Below are 24,357 nucleotides of genomic sequence, written 5' to 3' on the forward strand. Positions count from 1 at the left end.
GTGAAGAAAAGATTTGAAAAGGTTACAAATTGTTCAGATCTTCAGTACCCTGTCTTAAGATACGCTATTTCAACCTCGCATAAATTATCAAAGCTATAGTTTCTTTCTTTTGTTTCACCTCCCTGCAGCTGTTGTTTAGTTCGGTTTTCCTATTTTAGCTCGGTTTCCTTGCATCAGAGCAGCGTTATGTTGTTTTCTTTTATTATTTTCCTGTTTCTGCTGTGCAGCTCTTGCTGTTACATTAGAGATGTGATTGTTTTAGTCCCAACAATATTTAGTTAAAAATCAAATTTCGAAAAAAAAAAACTGTATATTCCTTGGAGACAGTTCGAATACCATAGCTCCGGGAAAAGTGTATAAACTGGGAGGGTGTGGAAGTCGGTTCTAAGAGACACTGCCGCGCCACTAGAAAGGCAAAGCTTGAAGCTGATATGGTTACCTCAAATGATCACAAAAAAACTCGTTTGGATTCCATAACCGGAAAAGCTAATAAAAACTAGCTTCTATGCTACAAAATGATCATTTCTTGTTGGTTATAATTGTACTTTTTACAGTATGAGGAAATAATCATGCAAATTGCAGAAAACCTCCGGAGAGGCAAATTGTTATTTTGATTGCTTTAAACACGTTTGCCAAGCATTTCCATTTCCAAACTTATCTAGTTTTAGCTCTCCGCAATCCGCAATTTCTGATTCCTTTTTGACATCAGCTGGTGGGATGAAGCAATCCATGGACAGACCAGGCACGTTGAAAACAATTTCCTCTATCGCCCATATTTCTTCCATCCGCGTCTTGGCATAAGTCATTCCAATTTGAGCTCCAAATGTAAAAACCGTTACTACAGATTGACCAGCATGAGCAATCAGCATGCCATCCACACGCTTGTAGTCATGAATTGTTGTTTCCGTGGTAGTTTCCCGGTATAAAGCATCCCCTCCGGTAGATTCAATTCGGGTAAGGTGAGAATCCTCCATGCAAACAAGAAGACCACTTCTTTGACTGAAATAACCATAGAGAACATGTCTGATGATCTCTGCAGGTCCGTCGCTACGTTCTGCTAAAACGGAAGGACTGGCTGCAAGCTTCAAGGTAAAGCACTCTTCCTCTCCAATTCTTTTCTCCCCTACACAGCGCGCATTGAGGAACATGCTTGCTGTTGTTCTGGGATCCAAACCCTGAAAGAAAGGGTTAAGAAAAAGGCAATTATATTAATGTCCCACCAATATAATTGAAGCAGGTCCATGGGAATTTAAATAAAGAAAATTACAAAAGCTAACCACGAGAGATAAAAGCTGTTACAATCAAACATGACAATCTTGAAGCATGTTTAGATCTGAATCTTAGAAGCAAGAGAACCAAATAATGAAATACTAACAAAGTGTATTAGATTTTTTAACAAAGATATATGTGACAATACATTTTATAACATATTCATGAGAGATGAAGAATCTGTGTTGAAATAACAGTTTATTTAGAAAAGAGATCAGGTTAGGTAGCACTATCAAGTCTCAAAACGTTCATACCCTTTTTTTTTGCAATTGAAACTACTTCTGTGAATATAAGATAGTCCTTTTGGCAACAATTTCAACATTAAAGCCTCGAGTATACCTGTATGGCACGACGTAGCGGGCGCGCGGGACCTTTCGCTGCATGCGATCCTAACCATGGTGTTTGTCGCCAGACAATGCTGCCATTACTTCCAGCATGAATCTTATTTGACCCTACCACAAGCTCCATCAACCACATGTCTGGTGCCAATTGCCACAAGACAAAGCATCCACTTTCGGCACACTTGGACACATTTTTAGAAAGTTTTGTTGCAGTCTCATATTCTGTGGCCATCATTTTCAACTTTCCCATAGTGTATGTGCTCTTCACTGAAGAATGGACATTTGTGCAACCTGTTGCAGCAATGTATTGTTGAACAATGTACTGAGCTGAGGATGTTTCCTGTCAAAATTACAAATAAAGATGTTCTTTCAAGCCTAAAAGCTTCAAAACACAAGTTCTAGAAGCAGAGTAAAAGGAATATTACCTAATTTTGCTTGGTAGGAATGTCAGCAAGGGACTAAATATCAGAGTGACTATAATAAAAAGTCTCGTATTCTTTTACTATAATTCAGTAAGTGTATTTAACATTGACTACAAAGCAATAGGATACGAAAAATGATCAGAAAGCGCGACATTTAAAAATCAAATGACAAATGAAAGGTGAAGATGAACATACCATATAAAACTGAGCTGTAAATCCATGTTATATATAAACTCCTAGAGGGCAGTACAAAGGTGAGTTTGACGCCTCGAATTAACTTAAATCATTGTGATTATCAACAATTGGAGGTTAGCCTTAAGACAACTATATTTATGGTCTTTGGCACTTGCAGGGACATTAAAGTGAGAGTATTATATTGCTCAATTGTGTTGGCGCACAATTCTCTCAACTTGAATTTGTTCACACTCTGCAACAAGAATTAAACATGCACAAGTTGAGACCATAAAAATCATACGCTTTGTGTGTTAAAATTCCTATAGGTATCCTCCACGAATATGGTACAACTCGCCCACTGGTCTGATCTCAGTTCATCATCATACTTGCATAATTCCAAGGCATTCAGAGGGGGGCGGGCCCATTATAAGAATTGTCTACTGACTGAAACTGCAAAACGCAGATAAAATTTGCTTCAAATATAGTGCTACTGCATTATGAAGTTGACAAACAAATTCTTTATAAGTAGATCTCTCTACTCACCGCACTTCATGAGACCATTCTTTATTCTCTCTAGTCCAGAACGTAACTCGTGAGAATCGAAATTTCGGAATCCCAAACACATTAAATGAGACATGATAGTAGCTCCTAGCGATAAATTTCCTGCTATCTTGCAGAGGAGTCAGCGCATTTACGATGACAAAAAAATCAACTTCAGGGCACAAACAATGATATCAGTAACTAAGATCATAGATCATGGGATGTAAAATAAAACATCCATAAATAACGAAAGGCGTCTAAGAAAACTCGAAGAATGAAAGGAAGGAAAAAAGCCAAGGAAAGAAATCTTTCTGGAAGGAGCCCTATCCGGAAAATAGAAAGAGGTCACACTATATGAGACCTAGAAGGGGAAATTATCTCTTCAAGTGCAATGAACATAATTTTTTTTATGTTTTTTTCAACTCTCTATATTTATTATTTGTTGATAGTTTTAATCATAATGCCGCTAACAAAGGTGCAATGTTAAGCGCTAATTAGAGCTACAACAGCCTGATCTAACTCTCATTCAACAAACTAAACTAAAAAGGAAAAGGCTTTGACCCTCACCAGAGAATGGTAAATATGGCATGGAGATTTCATCAGTGCTGAGAGTGACTTGAGTGGCTTGGGTTTTCTTTGGTCTCCTCTAGATTTAGTCGTGAATGTGTTTGGTGCTGGACAAAATTAGTAATACTGTAAGGTCAAGAGCTAAGTTATCGGTTCAAGTTCGGTTTTATGTGTGGGTTTGAAGGATCAGTTCGTCGGTATGGTAAAATTTTGAAAAAGGTTTTGGGTTCATTTGGGTTTGTTTGTACAAAAGCATGTAAAACTTATATACATATTTATGAATCTTATAAGCATGACATAAAATTAAAATGTCACGTAATATCATAAAAACATATGATTTAAACAACAAAAAACCATAAACTTTAAAATTCGTAATGATAGCATCACAAATCATGATCATACCATCATATACTTCAAGTTCAAAATGCACTATTAACTGTATTTTCTTTTAATATTTATCAATTAAATTGATTATCAGAATAAACTGAGTTTTGAGTTTTTCAAACCCTGCTGGACCAGCAGGCGAGCTGGACCAAGACCAGGTACCAATTTGTACCCAGGCTGATCCGACAGGGTAAACCGGCGAAGCGGGTAACTAAAGTCAAGAGCAAATTCCTCATACTACATTTTCTTTGTTTTCAACATCTAAAATCTGATTGCGAATATTTTGAAAAAGACTGTTTGAATCAATCAGTCATTGTTCTTTCACCATGCGAGATGAGTTGTTCATTTTGGGCAGTGACTTTAATGCCCAAGGCAAAGAGTTGGAGTCCCTAGAGCTGCTCAATCCAAATTGAATTTTCTCCCTTCAAGAAATTCTATTAGATTAAGGAAAGACTACATAGATTCCCCTCCTTGATTAAGGAAAGACTACATAGATTCCCCTCCTTTGTAGTTAACCAGAGATTGTATTCTGGAAAATAGGATACTCCCGATGTTTAGGTCGAATGATTTTCAGATCTCTCTAGAGGTTTATGGAGACTGGCCTTTTCAAAAAATATGTGGTTCACCACTTCGATTTCAAAAATATATGGTTCATATTGTCAGGCCTACATGACAATCTAGAGAATAGGTGGATGAATGCTCCTAAGTTGAAAGATTCAAAGATATTTTATTCTAGCAAAGAAGCTTGCCCACTTAGAAGGTTGCCTCAAAGATTGGTATGTGAATGTTTTCAAGAATATCTTTGTAGCGCAGTTGAGAATAGAATCAAAGCTATAGTCCCTGAAAGACTAAGCCATAGTTGTTGAAATGAATTAGGATTCCAATTTGAAAGAAAAACTTTTGCAAGCTGAGCATGCTAAAGTTTTGCGAAGAATTTTTTTTTCAGAGAACAAAAACAGCGGAAACTTGGTTGAAAGAATTATTTCCATAACTACACTCAACTGCATAGGAAAATTAATTGGATTTCCTCGAAAAGGAAACTTGATTGAAAGAGTTTTTCCCACAACTACACTCAACTGCAAAGGAAAATTAATTGAATTCCCTCCATCAACTCTAGAGGATGGTAGAGTTTCGGAAGATCCCTCTGACAACAGAATGGAGGAGACTGATTGGTTTCTTTGAGCTCCTCGCCAATGACGATGTCTCGATCTTGCTTGAACACAAACTGTTTGCTTCTAAGCATTCCACACATCATCCCTAATCTCCTACACAGAGATTTAATGGCTCATTTTTCTTAAGATTCAGTAAAGATAGTTTTTCTACAAAGCAACTTTCGTAGTACAATTTCCCACAACTCGACTTAAAATGGATAGAAATTTTAATCGGATATCATCCATCACTTCAATGGTAGGTTTTTAAAAGATCCCTCAAACATAAAAATGGAGGCTATTAGTTTCTGAGAAATTCTTAGCGTGAATGAATTCTTTGTGGCCTTTCCAAAAAAATTCGAATTTTGTTGGAAAAAATGTTAGGTTGGTGGTGGAAGAGTCTAGAAAATAAAGAAAAATATTTGAAAAAATCAAATTTTACTTTCATTATTTTAATTCTAAAGACTGTTTAATCTTCTTCTGCAGAATTTCTGTCTCTCTGTGTAACACCATGTATAAAATCATTTCAAGGGCAATTGAAAAATTGAGAGTGCTCCTCCCTAATCTTATCTGAGAGAAGAGCTGTTGTAAAATGTATTTTGATTCAAAAAGTGTTCCATTCATTGTTCGCTTCTAATTTGAGAAGCATGATTATCAAGTTGGTTATGAACAAGGCATATAACAGAGTCAACTACAAAAAAAAAATTATAAATTTAAAAATTAAAAAAACAAAACATTGGCTTCTGTTTGAAGTGAAGGGACTGGATCTTTAGTTATATCTCGAAGTCCTAAGTTCTCTATCTTACTCAGTGGGAGTCAGGCCTAAGGCAAGGAGAGCCTTTCTCCCCTTCCTCTTCATTACTCGACAGAGACAATGAAAAGATCCAAACCACTATTCTTAAACAATATACCATAAGATTCTACTCTAGTCTTGCATGCGATTCTATTCTTTGACTAGCACAATTATGTGCGAGACCATTTCCTGCCTTTGAAATCACTTGTGTCATATTCAAACAGCTTTATTATAAGCATATGAAAAGACACGCAAGATGCTACATACCTAAGGCAAAATCTAGTTATGCAGTTGTAGAAATTTTTGTGATCCAATGGTCTAACACTTGATGAGGCTCTACTGATAATCAAACGACTTGTTTTTTTCATTAGTGCCTTCGGACATTCTTTAAATATGACATTCTAGGTGCCAAATTCAATTGGCTTCCCTACAAACTGAAAAGCAAAAGTCTCCTTTCGGAATGAAGACAAATCACGGTAAGCAAAAGTTGTGTTTAGATGAAATGTACATTGATCATTTGCATAATTTTGAAGCAGAAAACAAAGTTGCACCTACGATTTAGTTTGATGGGAAAATAGAACAAGAATCATGCTAGATCTAGACCAAAGGGGCGAATCGTGCTAGATCGAGACCAAAGTGCTACAACTATGGCCAGCCACAATATTTTGTGCCCATATTGTGATAATTGATATCACACTAAGGCAGTGCTAATGATGTTGAACACACCCCAAGATTGGGGTGGGGGAGATCTTGATCATACACTTAAAACATTTCAATCATAATTCCACATCAATTAGCTTTACCAAATTATCAACAAAGAAAGATAAAGCAATAAGCATCATACACACGAGAATGCCAAATTTATGTGCAAAACCCAAGAAGCGAATAACCACAGTGGAATAAAACTCACACTATATGAAGAATGATTTACAATATTTGTCTTGGGCTTACTACCAAGGAAACTCACAGCTCTGTATTTGCAGGCTAAGACGCACTGCCTTAGGGCAAGTTACAAAGTTGCCAAGGACTCACTATCTTCCAACATGATACATAAATAAATCAAAATGAACAAGTCTTTAGCATACTGATTCCAACAATTCTCCAAACGAGAACCCATCGTTGAATCACTATCTCAAGCAACCAACTTTATGACAATTAACATATACACATCCACTGTCTCAATACTAACATGCTAGTTGATATGATCATCAAGGCACACAATCCAAACTGATCTTTATAATTATACTACACATCTTGCACATCTTCCACTGTTCAACACACTAAAATGATCTTCAAAATATAACAACTTCATCAGAACCCTTATTAGATCGGTTTAAAAAAAAGGACAAACATAAGTCCTATCAAGTCGACTACCAAACATAAAATTGGTCATAGATGGAAAATTCTCACTCGACAAAAACTAGACAAGTCCAAAAAAAGGTCTCGTCTAAAAAAAGGTAAGGAAACTATAAAACAGTGTTACACCGGTACGGGGGTACTTCAGGATGACGGGATGATGGGAAAATGGGCCTCATTTTCAAGACGACAGGGGGATGGCTAGGGGACTGCAGCAAGGGGAGGACAAGCCAGAGGGGGGTGCTGTAGAGTATACATATAGAACTTGAAATGCTAGTTATGAAATGGTGTTTCAGTAGTTCACTAGAACATACCAAATTAAAAGACTTGAACATGGCAAAATTGTAACATGAATTGTAACATGAATTAGAACCATTGACATTAAACATAGTAATGTATTACATACCCAATAGTGACATTCAAAAATCAAAATTCAAATGGAAATTCAAGTACACATCCTAGCGGCAGCATGGTTGCGAAATAATAGAGCTAGGGGTGCTTGGGTACTCAAGTACCCAGTGCGTAGACGTCTCGGGGATGGGTACTTCAAGGTTTGGGAGGGGGTTGCGAGTCTCCAAGTTACACTACTATAAAACAACTTAAATTTTATTAAAAATACATTTTTTTGTAAAATTCAATGAGAAGATGCATCCAATGAGTTAATTAATGAAAACAAAAAAGAAACAAGTAGAGTTATGATACATATATATCAAAATGCAAAGTGGATACAAAATTGCATTCTCATGCAGAATGTTGTTGGCGGGAAGCAAAATAGTAAGTAGTTTCTATAAAACTATAAGTAAATACATCATAACAGTTAGTTTCTATAAAACTAGAACTAAATACACCATAGTAATAGTTTCTATAAAACTAGAAGTAAACACATCATTGCAAAATAGTTTGAGAGTGTGAGTTTGAGCAATTCTGGCCTATTGGAAAATAATGCTCGACTTGGGTATGAGCAAGTGGTTGAGCTAAGTCTGAGATTTTTTGTTTCTGGATTCAATTGTGTGTTGTTTTTTACATCAATGTTTCGGATCACACTCTGTGATCCATCATCGGGATGAGAGAGCGCAAGAATCAAATAGCAAAATATGTAGACCAAGCTTTAATGAGAAGGAATAAAAGATGGAGGAAGGAGGCACACAAATCCATCATCGAGATGAGAGAGCACAAGAATCAAATAGCAAAATATGTAGACCAAGCTTTAATGAGAAGGAATAAAAGATGGAGAAAGGAGGCACACAAAATGAAGTGGGTAAGGAAAAAATAGATAAAAAAATAAGGGAGACAAAAGCAAAAACAAAAGAAAGTAAAAAATTGAAACTAAGTGATTTGTGAAAAAATGAGTTAAAATCATTAGAAAATCCTTGTTCCTGCTTCAGTTTGACCTCAAATAGCCAAGACAAGTTGTGCAAGATAATATTGTTGAAGGCATGTTGAATCCTGAAATTTGACTAAGCCTGGATTTTTTGAAAACCCCCAAAATCTAGAATCTGCATTTTAACTCCTATGAAGCTAAAACCTATCTCAAAAATCGTGACAATATTTATACAAATATAACTTAAAGAGTACAAATATAACTTAAAGAGTACACTTAAAATGTCATATTTGTATAAATCCTCCTGCCCCTACTCTAAAGCAATTACTAAATCCTCCTACAAATAAGAAATGAGCTTCAAAAATGACATTTTTTGCTTTAACATGCTCACACAATGCTGCAAATGCAAACCGGTATCAAAAAATGACATTTCTAAGTGTCGTTTAAAAAACTCAGCGAGTTTTTATCAAACATTTGGCGCCCCTAATCCTGCAAGTCGGGCTGAAAAACTTGATGATTAAATTGTAAGTTCTCCATCTATGATATTGGTGATTTGAGTCCATTCCTGGAGATAAAGCAAGCCTATGAATGTCAAAAAACATCTTTATAAGTAGCTCCAAACAATTTGTTTGCATGAACACTTCCTTCGAAGTTGGCAACAAATGTAACATGTAGATAAACTATGTAGTGCATAAACAATTAGCCAAAAAACATAATTCAACTAAAGTTGATTCGATGTGGAACTTTAAACACTATAATAAGACCTAAAACGTCTTACACAACTTCCAATAGAAGTCGAAACCAAAAGAATATGGCCCAAACAAGAAAACCAACTCACTTGGCCATAACATACAATGAACCACACTAAGAAGAAAATGAACATCACAACTATTCTTATAGAACAAATCACCAACTAGAAAATTGAACTCATACACTGGAAAAGCATTTTGAGCATATCCTCCAAACCACAATACCAAAAGATCAATGCAAAGTAATGTGAGGCATTCTCTAGACCAATCCTAATACACAACAACATTGTCTACAAACTTCAATTACCAGCCACATCAACTGCACTGCTAAGGACTTAAAATTATAAAAGTGCAGTGTAACCGGAGACTCACACCCCCATCCCAAACCTTCAAGTACCCATCCCCGAGATGTCCCCGCACCGGGTACTTGAGTACCCAAGCACCCCCACCTCTACCGTTCTGCAACCATGCCGCCAATGATGTGTACTTTAATGTCTATTTGAATTTTGATTTTTGAATGTTACTATTGGGTATATAATACGTTACTATGTTGAATGTCAATGGTTCTAATTCATGTTGCAATTTTGCTATGTTCAAGTATTTTAATTTGGTATGTTCTAGTGAACTACAGAAACATCATTTAATAACTAGCATTTCAAGTTCTATGTATACTATACAACACCCCTCTCTGGCCCGTCCTCTCCTTGCCACCATCCCTTGGCCGTCCCCCCACCATCCCAAAAATAAGCCCTGTTTCCCCCGCGTCCAGAAACTCACTCCAATGTCCCAGCGTCCCAAAGTACCCCTGTACTGGTGTAACACTATAAAAGTGCAACATCCATAGAACATAAACATTATATTTAGAACTGCAAGCTCTCATCACCAAATAAAGAGGGATGTGGGGCATTCTCTCATACAAACTTCAAACACTATTTCCTACAGTTTCCATCTTCTAACATTGTAGCATTGTAAAAACATCAAATGCTCACTCAAGAGCAACACTAGAGAACATAGGAACAGCAGAACACATATCTCGAACAATCTCCTCGCATCACGTTGACATAAATGACAATACTAACACATGTTTCCAACAAATGGCCACCTTTAAAAATTGTTGGGCTAAAATTGAATCTTTGAACCTCCTTATGATATAATTGTCAACAAGAGATAACATAAAAGACATGCAAGATACAAAATTTCTAATGTAATATTTGTTGATGGAGATGCAAATGCAAATGATTTGATGCTTTAATACTCACATGAGATTTTATTTATAACACCCGACAAATACCTCCCCCCATTACCCCCCCATAGATAAGTTGTAGGGGCCAGAGAACCATAAAATAGTAGGGGGGCCCTCTGCATTCCAATTTCAGATATCGCCAGTGTGCATGAGATTTTATTTATAATCCAATAATTATCATGATTTTGTTTTTTGATTTAGCATTAAATTCGTAATCAATAATTCATTTAAAAGTAAATTGACTTATAATTACTAAAAGTTATAATTCAAATAAAAACGATATAATTACACATGATTATGTCTAAAGAATAAAAATTATACTTGCAATTCTATTTGAGTGAAAAATGAAAAAATAAAAAATAAAATAATTTAAATTAAAAAAATTACTAATTTTATTTATATATAAGCTAAAATAATATATATTATATATATAATTTATTGTGGGTAGTTTTGGAATGATTTGATTGTATTTTTTCATCATTTTTTCAAACTATATAATGATGAAAAAATACAATCAAATCATTCCAAAAACAACTACCCACGATACTATAAATTGCTAAAATAAAAAATCATCTACCAATATGACGATAAAATTTCAGTATTATTATCTATTGAACTTCTACCAATAATATCTACTACTCTATAATATACCTAAAATTGACTTGTTTTTTTAAATAAATGCTAGGCACTTCTCATACACCTAAAACACTAATTATCTCCTTCAATTCCATTGACAAGCAGACCACACTCTTTTGCTTCGCCGACAATGTTACGCCAAAAGAATGAGTGACAACTGACTTGGCATCCAACGAGTGGGGGCCTTTTGGTTTCAGAATATATTTTATTAAATGAATGTCAATTTGCATGTTACGGAACACAAAATAAACTAAAGAAAAAGCTCCCGCCGAGGTTTGATCACTGGAAACAAATAATGTGCTCAAATTCATCATTATCTTTTCTACTAATTTATTTTGGAACAAAGCTGTAATCAAATCGAGAGCACTTGATACCAGCATGAACTCCATGATATTAAAATGATAAGGTTGGCGTGTTTCGATTTCGTCACTAATCCCGTACAGTAAACAGCAAGATTCTAAATTGGGAGTGCGACCTGAAATATTGAAGAAACCAAGTAATTCGCACATTTGCAAAAAATCGCAATTTGAATTTAATAGATTGTGAAAATTTGATTGGCAATGACATTGAAGAGATCAAATGCAGACAAATATTTCCAAATAATCTTCATTTCAATGGAACTGTCTGGAAATTTGATTGGGAGTGGGAACAGAAATATTGAAGAAATCACCAAGCACACAATCTTGACCAAAAACTATCATTTCTGAAATTCTGATTAAGAGTGTCATCAGAACTATTGAAAAAAAATGTGAACAGATTTTCAAGAAATCAAAATGCACAAAAGATTTTGATCATTTCAACTTAATAGACTGAAAATTTGAAGGAATTCATGATTAAAACTGAACTTGTAGATTTTCACTTGAGAACAACACTGTAAATTGTTTCACGCTGCTTCTATTTAAAGCTTCTAACCAACGGATTCCAAGCATGATGCAAAGCCAAAGAAGAAGTTAAAAACGAGGACAATTTAACCAAATGCAGAGAAATAGTAAAGGGAAACTCACGATCGACACATTTTTAAGGGAAATTGATACAGGCGGATGAGCAGAGACAACGGCAACAGGTGCGAGAGGGCAGCCGAAAACGCCGAGCAAAAGCTTCAAATCACTACAATTTTGACGCCTCCGCAGAATCCAATCCCTGCCAAGCTTCCAGCGGCTCTCCTTCAACGCATCCTTGGAAAGAGGATCGCAAAGATCGTGAGAAGGCCCTTCCAGAAGGGGCTCCATACAAACCACCTTCGCACTGCAAGACCTCACCAGCGGCCTTCGCAGCGCCCGCAGATCGACGCCTTTGTCGGCAGTAGCTCTGATCTCCACAGCCATGACCATGCCTCTGCCAAAAAGAACACAATAAATCTCCACAAAACCAAAAAGCCCCTTCTGACCACCCGCAGAGGCTTCGCCGGCGGCCGTCCACTACGGCTTTGCACCGCTTCATATTTCGTGCCCTTTTTACCGCGCGTGAATTGTGAAAGCCCTCTCATTGGAGGTAAAAGCGGAGTGCGGCGGGCCATTTCGGAGGGTTTCGCTTCCCAAACAAGTAAGCGGCGACATCACCCGGCCCACAATCATGGCGGCCGCCGGATTCGACTCTTTGTTTGCCACTGCCGCCGTACGTTTTCATTTCACAACAAGCTTTCCGTTCTTTTCTGGATCGACCGCCTGTGGATTTTGGCGATGTGTATCCGACCGGGAAAATTCAAATGCAGATAGATGCAGAAACTTTGTGATGAGAAAAGTTGTGATAATTTGTTGAAAACCCCAGGTAATTCATAGCGTAGAAGAAAATTTGTGATAATGCTCCATTATGCAAATGGGCCGGCCTTCAATTACAAATATAATTATTCGGTTACAGGGATGGATGAAGCGTGCTGAGGGTTATCTCCATCCATTTTTCGCTTCCATAATCATGGAAATCATAACTCGTTTTGCAAGGAGCTTCGATTGAGGCTTTAATTTTTTATCCGCCTGATCATTGTGGAGAAAGTACCTGTTCAGCCAAACCTGGTTGTGCGGGCCAACATTTTTCATCACTTCCGAACACCAAGGAAAATTATATGAGATGTAGCTCAGTACGGATTTCAAATGTGCCATCTAAAGTAAAATTAAAATTGGAAGAGATTAATTATGATTGCTATATGTTTTTGGATCAACTAGTCATCAAAAACTATTCTTCATGATTATGATTTGGACATTTTGTGGTAGAAAATTTTTTCAAAAAAATTTAAAATAAGTTTTAATTTCTTAATTTCTTTTTTCTTTTTCTTTTTGTTCTTTTTTTCTTTTTCTTTTTGTCTTTGGTGCATTTTTTTTTTTTTTTTTGTGTCTTTGGTACTCTAATTTATTTATTTTTTGACTTTGGTGCAATTTATTTGAAGATTAGTCAATGCCTATGTTTTTTATTAATAAATAAATAAGGAGGAGAAAGCTCTTATATTTCAACTGAGCAAAAATAATAACTTAATGTAGCAATTTCAACAAAGCAAAAATAACAACTTATAACGAGGAGTGTAATATAGGAGGTGTCTATCCTGATGCAAAAAATGGCATGCTACATGGGGACAATGAGAAAAAGACATGTCTTCACATGAATGAGCATCCATTGGGGGTGGGTCCAACAACGATGACTTCAACTTTCGTTGAAACATAGTTTAACAAACACAAATGACATTCGTTAATAGAGGAGATAAGGCTCGCCGAAAAAGAAAAATAGTCAACTGCTAGAAAATAAAAGGATATAATGTACAATTTTGAAGAAAGGGTGGGAATGGTTTAATTTTAACTGTGCAATTTCAAGTGGGGAATGGTTTAATAAGAAAGAAGTAGCTCTCAGTTAAAACCCTAATCTCATGTGTGTACTTTATAAAATGTGAAGTTTGGATTATATGTCACAAGTAATTATTGAGTCTAGTTGTAATCGTTAGGCAAGTTAACTAATCGTGTTAACCTCACACAAAGCATTTATTACTAATTTTGAAATCATGAAGCTTCTAGATGTTGGCACCCAATTTTGTATTTCAAACAACAAGATGCAATGTAATAGAGTTGTATCTATTTAGACATTAAAAAATGGCACATTTCATACATAGAATGATATATCCTATTCTTGCATGATGTGGCATGATAAGTAATAGTCCTTTATAAGAAATAAAAAGCCCTAACAACATCAATGTTAAAACCTTGATGAGTTATCAATGTTAAAACCCTAAGCCCATGTTGTGTAAATTATAACACTAAAAATTTATATTATACACATCGCGTTATGAACTATGTTTTCTTCATTCTGAGACAACAACTCGAGGAGAAATGGGATAGGAGCTAGAAGAAGAAATCAAGACAAGAAACACATGGAATTTGTTGTTACATTATTTGATAACATGTTAGAGGAGAACAAGAGGCAAGAAAATAAGACTTGTGGAAGATAATGTGTAAGAAGAAATATGTTGCATTATTCCTAACAAGGAGATTCTTTTTTTTTGTTGCTATGCAGCTTCCTCTTTTATTCGATATTTTAATGAATTTTGCATTTCTATTAAGCAATTACAACTATTATTTTATTTTCAAATCTATGTTGTAATTAGTGCAAGAAATTTTGTGCATAATGGATTAGCAGTTGTGGAAGAAAACATATACTTATAGCCTTGTAAAATTGAGCACACTTCCTCAAGTTCTTGTACATATCCAGAGGGTTGATTCCAAGAGATTGAATCCTTGCACTAGTCTTTTTGATGATAGGATGGTCATTGTTGTCACATTTCTAGCCTTTGCAATCTCCAAAACTTGATGTTGCAAAAACTCATCAGAAGTACACAAAAGCATACTATGAAGTTATCATAAAATTGGTACATTGGAAGAAATATAAATGGTTCAACAATGAAAGTGACCAATAGGTCGTGAATTTGCACCGCAACTATGGATTTCACTAGGTCCTCCATGGCTCAGAACAAATACAACTTTAAAGAGTCAGACAACATCTCTGAAAAAGGAATGACCAAAGGCCAAAGGAGCATTTGGATGAAAGACCTCATCAATGCAAACTTTAACACATCCTAGTGGGATTTGGCAGTTGTGGCACATAACACCCCTTCCCACCCCATCCATAACACCTTTGGCTGTCACATTTTCATCTACTAGTAAGTCTACGTTATCTCTAGCCATAAAAGCACAATCATCCCCATGCAGTCTTCCTTAGGAATAGTTACTTGCAATGGTAAAGGTGTGGGTACATGTAAACCCATCATCTTGAAATATTAAATTGAGAATCCAACCAGACAAATTGATAATCAGATATAGCCCATAGAATAGTGTAAAAAGACAATTGTCATACCTAGTGATGGATGAAGGTTGCTCAGGTTTATTGCAAACTAATTCCATCCATTTTTCACTTCCATAATTGTAGAAATCATAACTCATTTTGCAAGGAGCTTCGATTGAGGCTTTAATTTTTTATTTGCTTAATCATTGTGTTCAACCAGGCTTGGTTGTGTGGGCCAACATTTTTCATCACTTAAGGATGCCAAGGAAAATTATATGAGATGGTTAGCTCAGATACGGATTTGAAATGTGCTATCTAAACTAAAATCAAAAGAGATTAATTATGATTGGTATATGTTTTGGATCAACTATCCTTCATACAAAAGTATGATTGATTAAATTAGAAAAAATAAGTTTTGACTTTTCTTTTTCTTTTTTCTTTTTGTCTTTTGTGCATTTTATCTTTTCCTTTGTATTTGGTGTCTTTTATCTAGAGATTACCCACCACCTATGTTTTTTATTAAATAAGGAGGGGAAGAGCTCTCATTTCTCAACAAAGCAAGAAATGCAACTGAACATAGCAAAATAGCGACAAGTGTAATATAGGAGTTGTTTATCCCGACGCAAAAAAAATGGCATGCTACATGGGGAAAATGAGAAAAGGACATCTACTAACACAAATGGCCATCCACTAGGTGTGAGTCCAATGAAGATGACTTCAACCTTCGGTCAAACATAGTTTAAACAATACAAACAACATTCGTTAACATAGGAGGTTGGGGTCGCCGAAAAAGAAGAATAGTTTACTACCATAAAATAGAAGGTTGTAATTGTTGGAAATATGAGGTAGGCAAGGTTACTAAGAGGGGAGGGGTGAATTAGGAACCAATAAAACTTGATCTTATTTCACCAATTAATCCTTCATATAATATTCTGATCTAATTGCATGCATGAAAGAATGAAAGAAAATAAACATTCATAGTAATTTGACACAAGATATGGTGACCTAGAAACCTTCCAAACAGAAAGTAAAACTAGGGTGGGGATGATACCCACAAGATTTAGTACTACAATATATAGATGGCTTGTTAAGGATTACAATTGATCACTTCTAATGATCTGACCTGTTAGGAGCAACAAGGATTGTGAGGTCCACCTTGTCAAAGGATTTACAAAATATACAATGAAGTATGCACTTGGTAAAGAGATTTATCAAAGATTGTTAAGTCTAACCTATTCAAGGATTTGACTGATGCACCTGTTAGGATGAACCAGTGGCTGATCTTTGATCTACAACTCTGACTTTCTGGTTGAAATTCCTTGAATTGTAATGATCACCTTGTTGTGATAGATAATACTTTGTTGTCCTTTATACTACTTGTAGCCTTCTTCAATTTGTACTTCTACTTATCATATGCTCACATACCTTATTTGGATATGATACAATGCATTACATATATACCAATCCAAATCACAAATTACTAGAGTCAACTACAATACAAGTTTCACCAAAATCCACAAATTTGGCCCAATTGTTGTAACTCGGGTTTTGAAGACAAACTTGGTGATGTTTTGATACTCGGCAACCACTATCAACACTCGACATCATCTGGTACTCAGTTGACAAAGAGGCTTGGTTCATACTGATCACTTCCATATAGCTTGAACTCAGTCAACATTGTGTGACTCGATGAACACTATGAAATTTAGCATATGTTGAATCACTTGATTGACACTCCATGGCTCGATCAATGCTAGATTTACATCGCTAACACTACTGGCTTGGTAGACACTGGAGAACATAGTTAACACTATGAAACTTGGTTAACACTATGAAACTCAGTTAACACTAGAGTTTCCATCACTTGCACTAAACCACTCAGTAAACACTGCTACACTTGGCATAAATTGTACATAGGTTCTGAAGCTTAGTAGCAACTAAGAAACTTGGTAACAACTGTATATTGACTAAATGTGAGTCACTAATAGACAAATTGACCTTAATGTCAACAATCTCCCCCTTTCGCATTAGTGAAAAAAAAACACTTATCATCTAAAAGCTAAATACTCAAAATTACAAGTCAACACATTCTTTTATGTCCATTTTGTGTCTATGACTCGGTAACATACTCTATTTTTCATATTTTCAAATTTTCTTTTGTAAAGGATGTTTTCTGCTTATCTATTCAATACAATATTATTCTCCCATACATATACCTAGAGTACTACTCCCCCATACATGCATTCTTTACATATCTTTACATATACTTCTCCCTCTTTATACATATATACATTCATCTATACTTCTCCCCTTTTTGACATAAATGCCAAAGGTGTATATTATATGTTAATACCAAAATGTGACAAGAATTTAGAGTGTACCATCAAGATTAATGCCATTGTCTTGTCCCAATTTTCTTGTGACACCTTGCTTGTATGCAATACATTCTGAACTTCTGTTGATAACTCCATCATGTGATCAGCTATGGAGAAGTTATTGTCATGGACGAGTGTCTTAGCATGTACAATGTGTGTCTACAATGCATCCATGTTTGGAAGAATCATGGCTCGGATTTTGACAAGTGTGGCCCTGATCCTAGCTTCTTCCTTTAGTAATTATGCTTACAAATTTGTCAGAAATCTAGTCTTTGAATAATGAGTAAAACTATAGCTTGGGTCAAGTGACAACTAGTGTGCACTTGCCTTCATATCTTCATCTATCTTTGATAGGTTATTTTCAATTTCTTGTGTGATGATAGGTGTGTCACATAACTTAACAAATAAAGAAGTGACATTATTTATAGATGTCTCCAATGAAACAAGAGTAGTAGACAATTCTACTTGGTTTATTGCAATTTTTTGTGCCTCTTGTTTCAATACCTTGTTCTCAAATGTTCTTTCTACTCTTTGTAGCAACTTATCTTTTCCATTCAAGTCTTCATTGAATTTTTAGATAACTTCAGCTAACTGGTCCAAAATAGGTTATGTATTATCAACCGCAATACTTAATGCATTTAAAAATATGTCCTTTATATCTTCAACCATAGTTTGGGTTTTCTTTCGCTTCTCTTCTCTAAGCTTCTATTGCTTAGCTCTCTTTTGGAATAATTCTCCTAGGGTATTCATTTGATTAGGAGTGAGAGTAGAGATATCCCAATTCGAAATAACTATATCCTCATCTAGGTCAATTTCTTCTTCTTTACCCTTACCCTTATCTAAAACTTTAGTACTTGGTTGAGACTTGTTCTCAACTATCATTGTATTAGCTATATGTGGAATAGAGATAATAGTGGAAATAGAGGGGCTAGCAACAAATGTAGATGTGGCACTAATAGTAGAAATACCTTGTTTTTGCATGATAAAACTTGATGATGGAGGCGCTTGCTACTCAATAAATGAAGAGTTGGCCACTTTAGTTAATAGAATACCTAGCTAAATAGGTATTGAGCTTCATTAGGTGCTAGCCACTTCAGTTAATAGAATACCTAGCTAAATAGGTATTGAGCTTGGTTGGGTGCTTGGTGTGGTAGTCACAAGCAACTTGGTAGAAGCTTTCTTAGAGTGATACTGCACTAAGGCTTTGCTCGGAGAATGAGGAAATGAAGCCATTACTACTGCTGTAATCTTTTTTGCATTAGTTTCCTCAATGCTTTGGAACTCTGGAAGAATTCCTCCAGTAGCTTCATGTTCTTCCTCCTCATCATCTAGATTTACATAATCTATTTCATCATTTTTTATTTCTACATTCTCTTCCTCATCACCACCATCATCTTTGTCATTAATATGAACAATAAAATCACTGGGTTGATGCAGTTTGTAAATATTCTTCCATGTTGTTGTGGCAAACTTCACAACATATTCAATGTTATTGAGAAGTATCATGCAAGTGTTCATCTTGAGAGTGAACTTCTATTCATTCTTCTTCAAATATTCTTTCACCTCTTTTTCACTAAGACTCAGCATGAGTTGCCTCATAGTCTATTCAAAGATGTCTTTTGTAGTCTTCTTTGCATGCTCCCATCTAAGCTTGATTTCTTGCATAAGCTCATTAGGAATTCGCTTAGTAAGCACATTAGGAGAATACTTACATTTGTTGGAAATATATGATAGGCTAAGTTACTGAGAGGGGAGGGGTGAATCAGTAACAAATAAAACTTAATCTTTATTTACCAATTAATCCTTCATGTGTATTCTAGTCTAATTGCATGCATGAAAAAATGAAAGCATTAAAACATTCATAACAGTTTGATGCACAATATGGTGACCCATAATCCTTCCAAATAGAAAGTAAAATTAAGGTGGGGATGATATCCACAAGCTTTAGTGTTGTAGTATAAAGTAGGCCTGTTAAGGCTTACAATGATCACTTATGATGATCTACCCTGTTAGGAGCAATAAAGACTGCTAGGTCCACCTTGCAAAAGGATTTAAAAACATGTAATGAAGTATGCACTTGGTAAAGAGATGTGCAAATGACTATTAAGTCTACCTTGTGAAAGGATTTAATTGTTCCACCTATTAGGATGAATCAATGGCTGATCTATGATCTGCAACCTTGGTTTTCTGAATGAGATTCTCTTTGAGTGTAATGATCACCCTGCTATGATACTCAAGTTATGAAGACAAACTCAATGAGGTTCTGATACTCAACATCCATTGTTAATGCTTGACATCATCATGCACTTGGTAGACGTAGAAGCTCGGCTCATACTGATCACTTTCAAGTAGTCTAAACTTAGTTTGCATTGGTGACTCAATGAACACTGTGAAACTCAACATATAAATTGAATCACTTGGTTAACACTACGTAGCTCAGTCAACACTAGATTCACATCACTAAAAATGTGAACTCAATAACCACTGTAGAACTCGGTTTGCATTGAGAAACTTGATAAACACTAAGAAGCTTGGTTTATATTGATACTCACCAACTTGGTAGAAACTACTTAGTGCAAACTAAATACTATTCCTAAAACTCGGTAGCAACTGTAGAACTCGGTAGAGCCTGAATTACTTGGTTAACATTGTTAACTATACAATAAGCTCGATAAGTGTTGGTTGTTTGAATAATTGTGTGTCACTAATAAACAAACTTGACTGAGATGTCAACACCGTTTTCCCAATTTGGTCATAATGATGTCTTCAATCTATCTTTTCTCATTTGCATTCCTTGATTCATATTTGAGGTATTTGAAACACGGCATGCCAGTTCCATCTTCCAATTCCTTTAATTTTTCTTGAAGTGTAGGTGCAAGCCTTTTGAAGATAATTTTCTCAGCATCCTCCTCACCTAACTTCAATTTCTTCTTGGACTTTGGTGCCCTTCTTGTGAATACAGTAGTGGATGACTTAGTAGGTCTGGTTATGATAACATTACCTTTCTTTCTTATAGGCTCTTCTTCCTCAGATTTGGATTCCTCATCTTCATCCTCTACATTATCTTCTTCCACATCATCATATTTTCCTTCTATCAGCAGAAGAGGAGAACTTGCTTGTCTTAGTTTTGCTATCCTCTTTCTTCCTTTAACAACTACTTGAGGAAGCTTAATTTCAAGTTCTATTCTTACCTTGGCTTCTTCATAAGTCCCAAAATATGGAGCCTTAGGATCCATAGGCTCATTTAGAAAAGTCTCAATGATATCTCTAGTCTCATATATGTTAACCTCATACTCCAGAGGCTTAACCCATGTTATTATAGACTTGACTGCCTAAATATATAGCTTGTCACAATCCACCATAAAATAGATATCATCCTTGTAGTCTTCTACAAGCTTCACAGGTATCCTATATCTATTCTGCATCTTCTCTTTGAATGTTTCAAAGTAGTTGTCCATGATGCTATCAAAGTTTTCACCCATTTCTATTATATACTCATTTATTTGATATAAAATAGGAACATATTTTCCGCATATCACTGATCCTTTAGAAGGGAAGAATTTTTGCACAAAGAAAAATAAACAAGTCAAGAGTGAACCAAACTTATATGAATTGTTCTTAGAACCTCTAATTCTCTCCATATTCTTATTGAATTGATTTAATAACAACTCGGCAAGGTCAAATGACATGTTATTCTTCACTACTTTGAGAGCCAAATCAATTGCTTGAAATGACACATTATTGAGACAATTGGAGCTATAGATCTTATGAGTAATGATATGGATGCCAAATTTCAGTTCCATGTCAGTTACATTACTAATCTCCATTCCTTTACCATCCCACTCAACAAGAGTTTTCTTTTCTAATTGCGCCTGACCTAGGGTTTCGGTCACTCTGGCTTTGTCCAACATTGGAAAACTAGTGATTCTGTGAATCATTTTCCTTGTGATAAAATGGGTTGGTATAACCATAACTTTCCATTGTGAACTTGGCTCAAGATAAATCTTATCCACTTTGACTGAAAAGTTCCTTGACATATGTGAAATATGTGTCAAACCCTTAGCTTCTAGATGTTTATGTTCAGGTATTAAACTAACATTCACACATAACTCATTCCATGATTGATTCATCTCATGATTCCCTAGCTCTTGAATAGAACATTTATGATATGAATGGATATCATGTATGAGTAATACCTTGGGCATAATTTGTGATTGTGCACCAACTAGGTCAAGTGATTCTACAATTGCTAGACCCAATTTGAAGTATGGTGCCTTGAAATTGACTCCTCGAACCAACATTTCAGACCCCATTTTGATTTTGCTACTAGAAGATGCCATGCTTAGTAGGGTTTTGGAAAATTCAGAATTCCTTAAATAACAAACATCCAAATTATTCTTAAGCTCTAAAATCACTCTTCTCAACTAGCTCTAGAAATTCGCGATGAAAGAAATGCATTCACTTCCTTCCTTTAAAAAAATTTCCTCTTTACAATCACCATTAATGCTTGGTACATTTTTTCGCTCAGTGACAGGCTATCTTCCACTTAGTTAAGCTTTTAATGCTTGGTAGACATTCATAGCTTAACAAAATCATTATTGTTCGATAGAGTCTTTGACAACTTGGTGTCCACATAAAATACTTTAGTGTATCCCAACCTTGCTCGGTAGGGTCTTGTGACCTGACCTAGCTTGATAAGGTCTTCAATTTTCATGACCACTTAGTGATCCTTGTGCATCTTAATTGCTGATATGGATCTCTTCTTCTTGTTGGCTGAAATTGATGAGAGATGTTTGCTTCAGAGTCTCAGTTCTAGTTACTCCCATATGGATTCAAGTTGAAATGCTTGAGTAACCCAACTCTTAAGTAACATCTACTTCATGACTTAGACTTGCATTCTCAAGAGATTTTGGTATTCATTGCTACTTCATCTACTTTTTGATATTGTCAGCCTTGGCTTTCTTTTCATCTTTAATTCTTCCTATGTTCATACAATTCTTGGCAAGATGTCCAAGTTCTATACAAATGAAACATCTTATGGTGGTATCTCTTTACTCATGTGATGTCTTATGTAGTTTTCTCTAATGTGCCCAAATTCACTATAGTAGTGGCATCTACACTATGTGTTGTAATCCCATCCAAATATTTCTTTTACAATCTGTTATGTTGGATTCAATATCTTGGTTTTGCATTCAGAAGATTCGTGTCCTCATTTCTTGCAATTGTCACATTTACCTTCAAACTTAGGTTTCTCCTTGCATTCACTTGCTCTATGACCATGCTTATTATAGTTGTAACACTTTCCATTGAATTTTTCTTTACCATTACTCCAACATTTGTTTGATGTATGACCTATCTTACCACGATGATTGAAATTAGGCCTTTGATTCTTTATAGAGCTCCTTGTCTGGATGATTCGCCTTCTTCTGTATAACCTAATCATGCTTTGCCTTTGTGTCTATACTAATTTTTCTCATTCAATTGATTCATGCTTTCTTGAGATTTCATCATCCTTTCATTGGTTTTCTTTTTAGTGTTTAGATCATTTTGCAGTCTTTCATTTTTTGACCTAAGATTCATAAGTTCTTCATTTGTATATGTGAGCTAATCAATGAAGTATGTTTGCTGAAGGGATAGATGCTAAATTCCATTGTTCTTTTCTTCTATCTCTTCTTTGGCTTTGTCTTTTTCATCCATGACTTCACATAATCTTATTGATTGAATTTCTTGTTCTCTTTCTAGCTTTCTAACTTCTTCTTGAAGATTAGAATTCTTTTCTAATAGAGCTTTGATTGCTTCATTATCTTCATCTGAGTTTCTTTCTAGATAGATATCTTCAATTCTTTCTTCAGTGTAGATATTGTCATTCATTTGTAGTGTTTCAATGATTGAGATAGTTGCTCCTTTGCTTTCTTTAGTTGCCCAATGGTTAATTCAAGATCCAACTTTTTATTGTCAATAGCCTTATCTAGCCTTTATATCTCTATTGCCTCTAATCTTTTCTCAAGCTATTAAAATTCTTTTATGAGAACTACAATTCTTAGATACCAATTATTAGAAATATGAGGTAGAAGAGATTACTAAGAGGGGAGGGGTGAATCGAGAACCAATAAAACTTAATCTTATTTCACCAATTAATCATTCATATAATATTTTGATCTAATTGTATGTATGAAAGAATGAAAGCAAATAAACATTCATAACAATTTGACACAAGATATGGTGACCCAAAAACCTTCCAAATAGAAAGTAAAACTAGGGTGGGGATGATACCCATAAGCTTTAGTACTGCAGTATAAAGCTGGTAAAGGCTTACAATTGATCACTTCTGATGATTTGCCTTGTTAGGAGCAATAAGGACGGTGAGGTGTAGTGCCTACCCTCGTTCACATCTTTTCTAGACTTATTGTTGCTATTATTATCAGACTTTGATGGACTAGTTTTATGTTGATGGTTTAGTGGTATTATTTTGACACTATCAGATATTATGGTATGGATTCAGTTGATATATGATGAGATCATTTAGACTTTACAATTCATGTATGTATGATGATCATTATATTGTTTTTAGTTATTAATGATGATTAGTTAGATGGTTTATTATCTCATGTGTTTTATTATGGATACTTACCCCATACTTGCATGTGTATGGTGTGCGTGTTTTCTTATTGTATGGCATTTCTGATGTGGTTAAGGAAGGGAGTCATAGTCACCTGCTTAGTCGGGATCTACATGATGCACCACTTCCTGCCATTGTCTGTTTAGCTTAGCATTATATATTG

The 24,357-nt window shown here is 35.3% G+C and overlaps 1 protein-coding gene across 1 annotated transcript; it reads right to left on the reverse strand.

Annotated features, from left to right (window-relative positions):
* Window positions 1–445: 445 nt before the first annotated feature.
* On the reverse strand, window positions 446–13,078 carry LOC149535374 (uncharacterized). Its single transcript, XM_089803494.1, has 3 exons — window positions 11,948–13,078; window positions 1,609–1,950; window positions 446–1,175 (listed from the first exon to the last, which is right to left on the reverse strand). Exons 1-3 carry the CDS (start codon window positions 12,272–12,274, stop codon window positions 606–608), a joined length of 1,239 nt encoding a protein of 412 aa, XP_089659620.1. The 5' UTR covers window positions 12,275–13,078; the 3' UTR covers window positions 446–605.
* Window positions 13,079–24,357: the final 11,279 nt, after the last annotated feature.

This window comes from Cupressus sempervirens, chromosome 10 (assembly GCF_028749045.1).
Source record: "Cupressus sempervirens isolate cs-2001-9-10 chromosome 10, ASM2874904v1, whole genome shotgun sequence".
Classification (NCBI taxonomy): domain Eukaryota; kingdom Viridiplantae; phylum Streptophyta; class Pinopsida; order Cupressales; family Cupressaceae; genus Cupressus; species Cupressus sempervirens.

What these genes read in the sequence shown, in the direction of transcription:
- LOC149535374 (XM_089803494.1), bottom strand. Translation starts at nt 12,274, where the DNA reads ATGGTCATGGCTGTGGAGATCAGAGCTACTGCCGACAAAGGCGTCGAT. An exon ending in CCCTTAAAAATGTGTCGATC is followed by an intron (nt 1,951 to 11,947) that starts GTGAGTTTCCCT and finishes TAATTTTGACAG; the next exon opens with GAAACATCCTCAGCTCAGTA. An exon ending in CGCTACGTCGTGCCATACAG is followed by an intron (nt 1,176 to 1,608) that starts GTATACTCGAGG and finishes CCTTTCTTTCAG; the next exon opens with GGTTTGGATCCCAGAACAAC.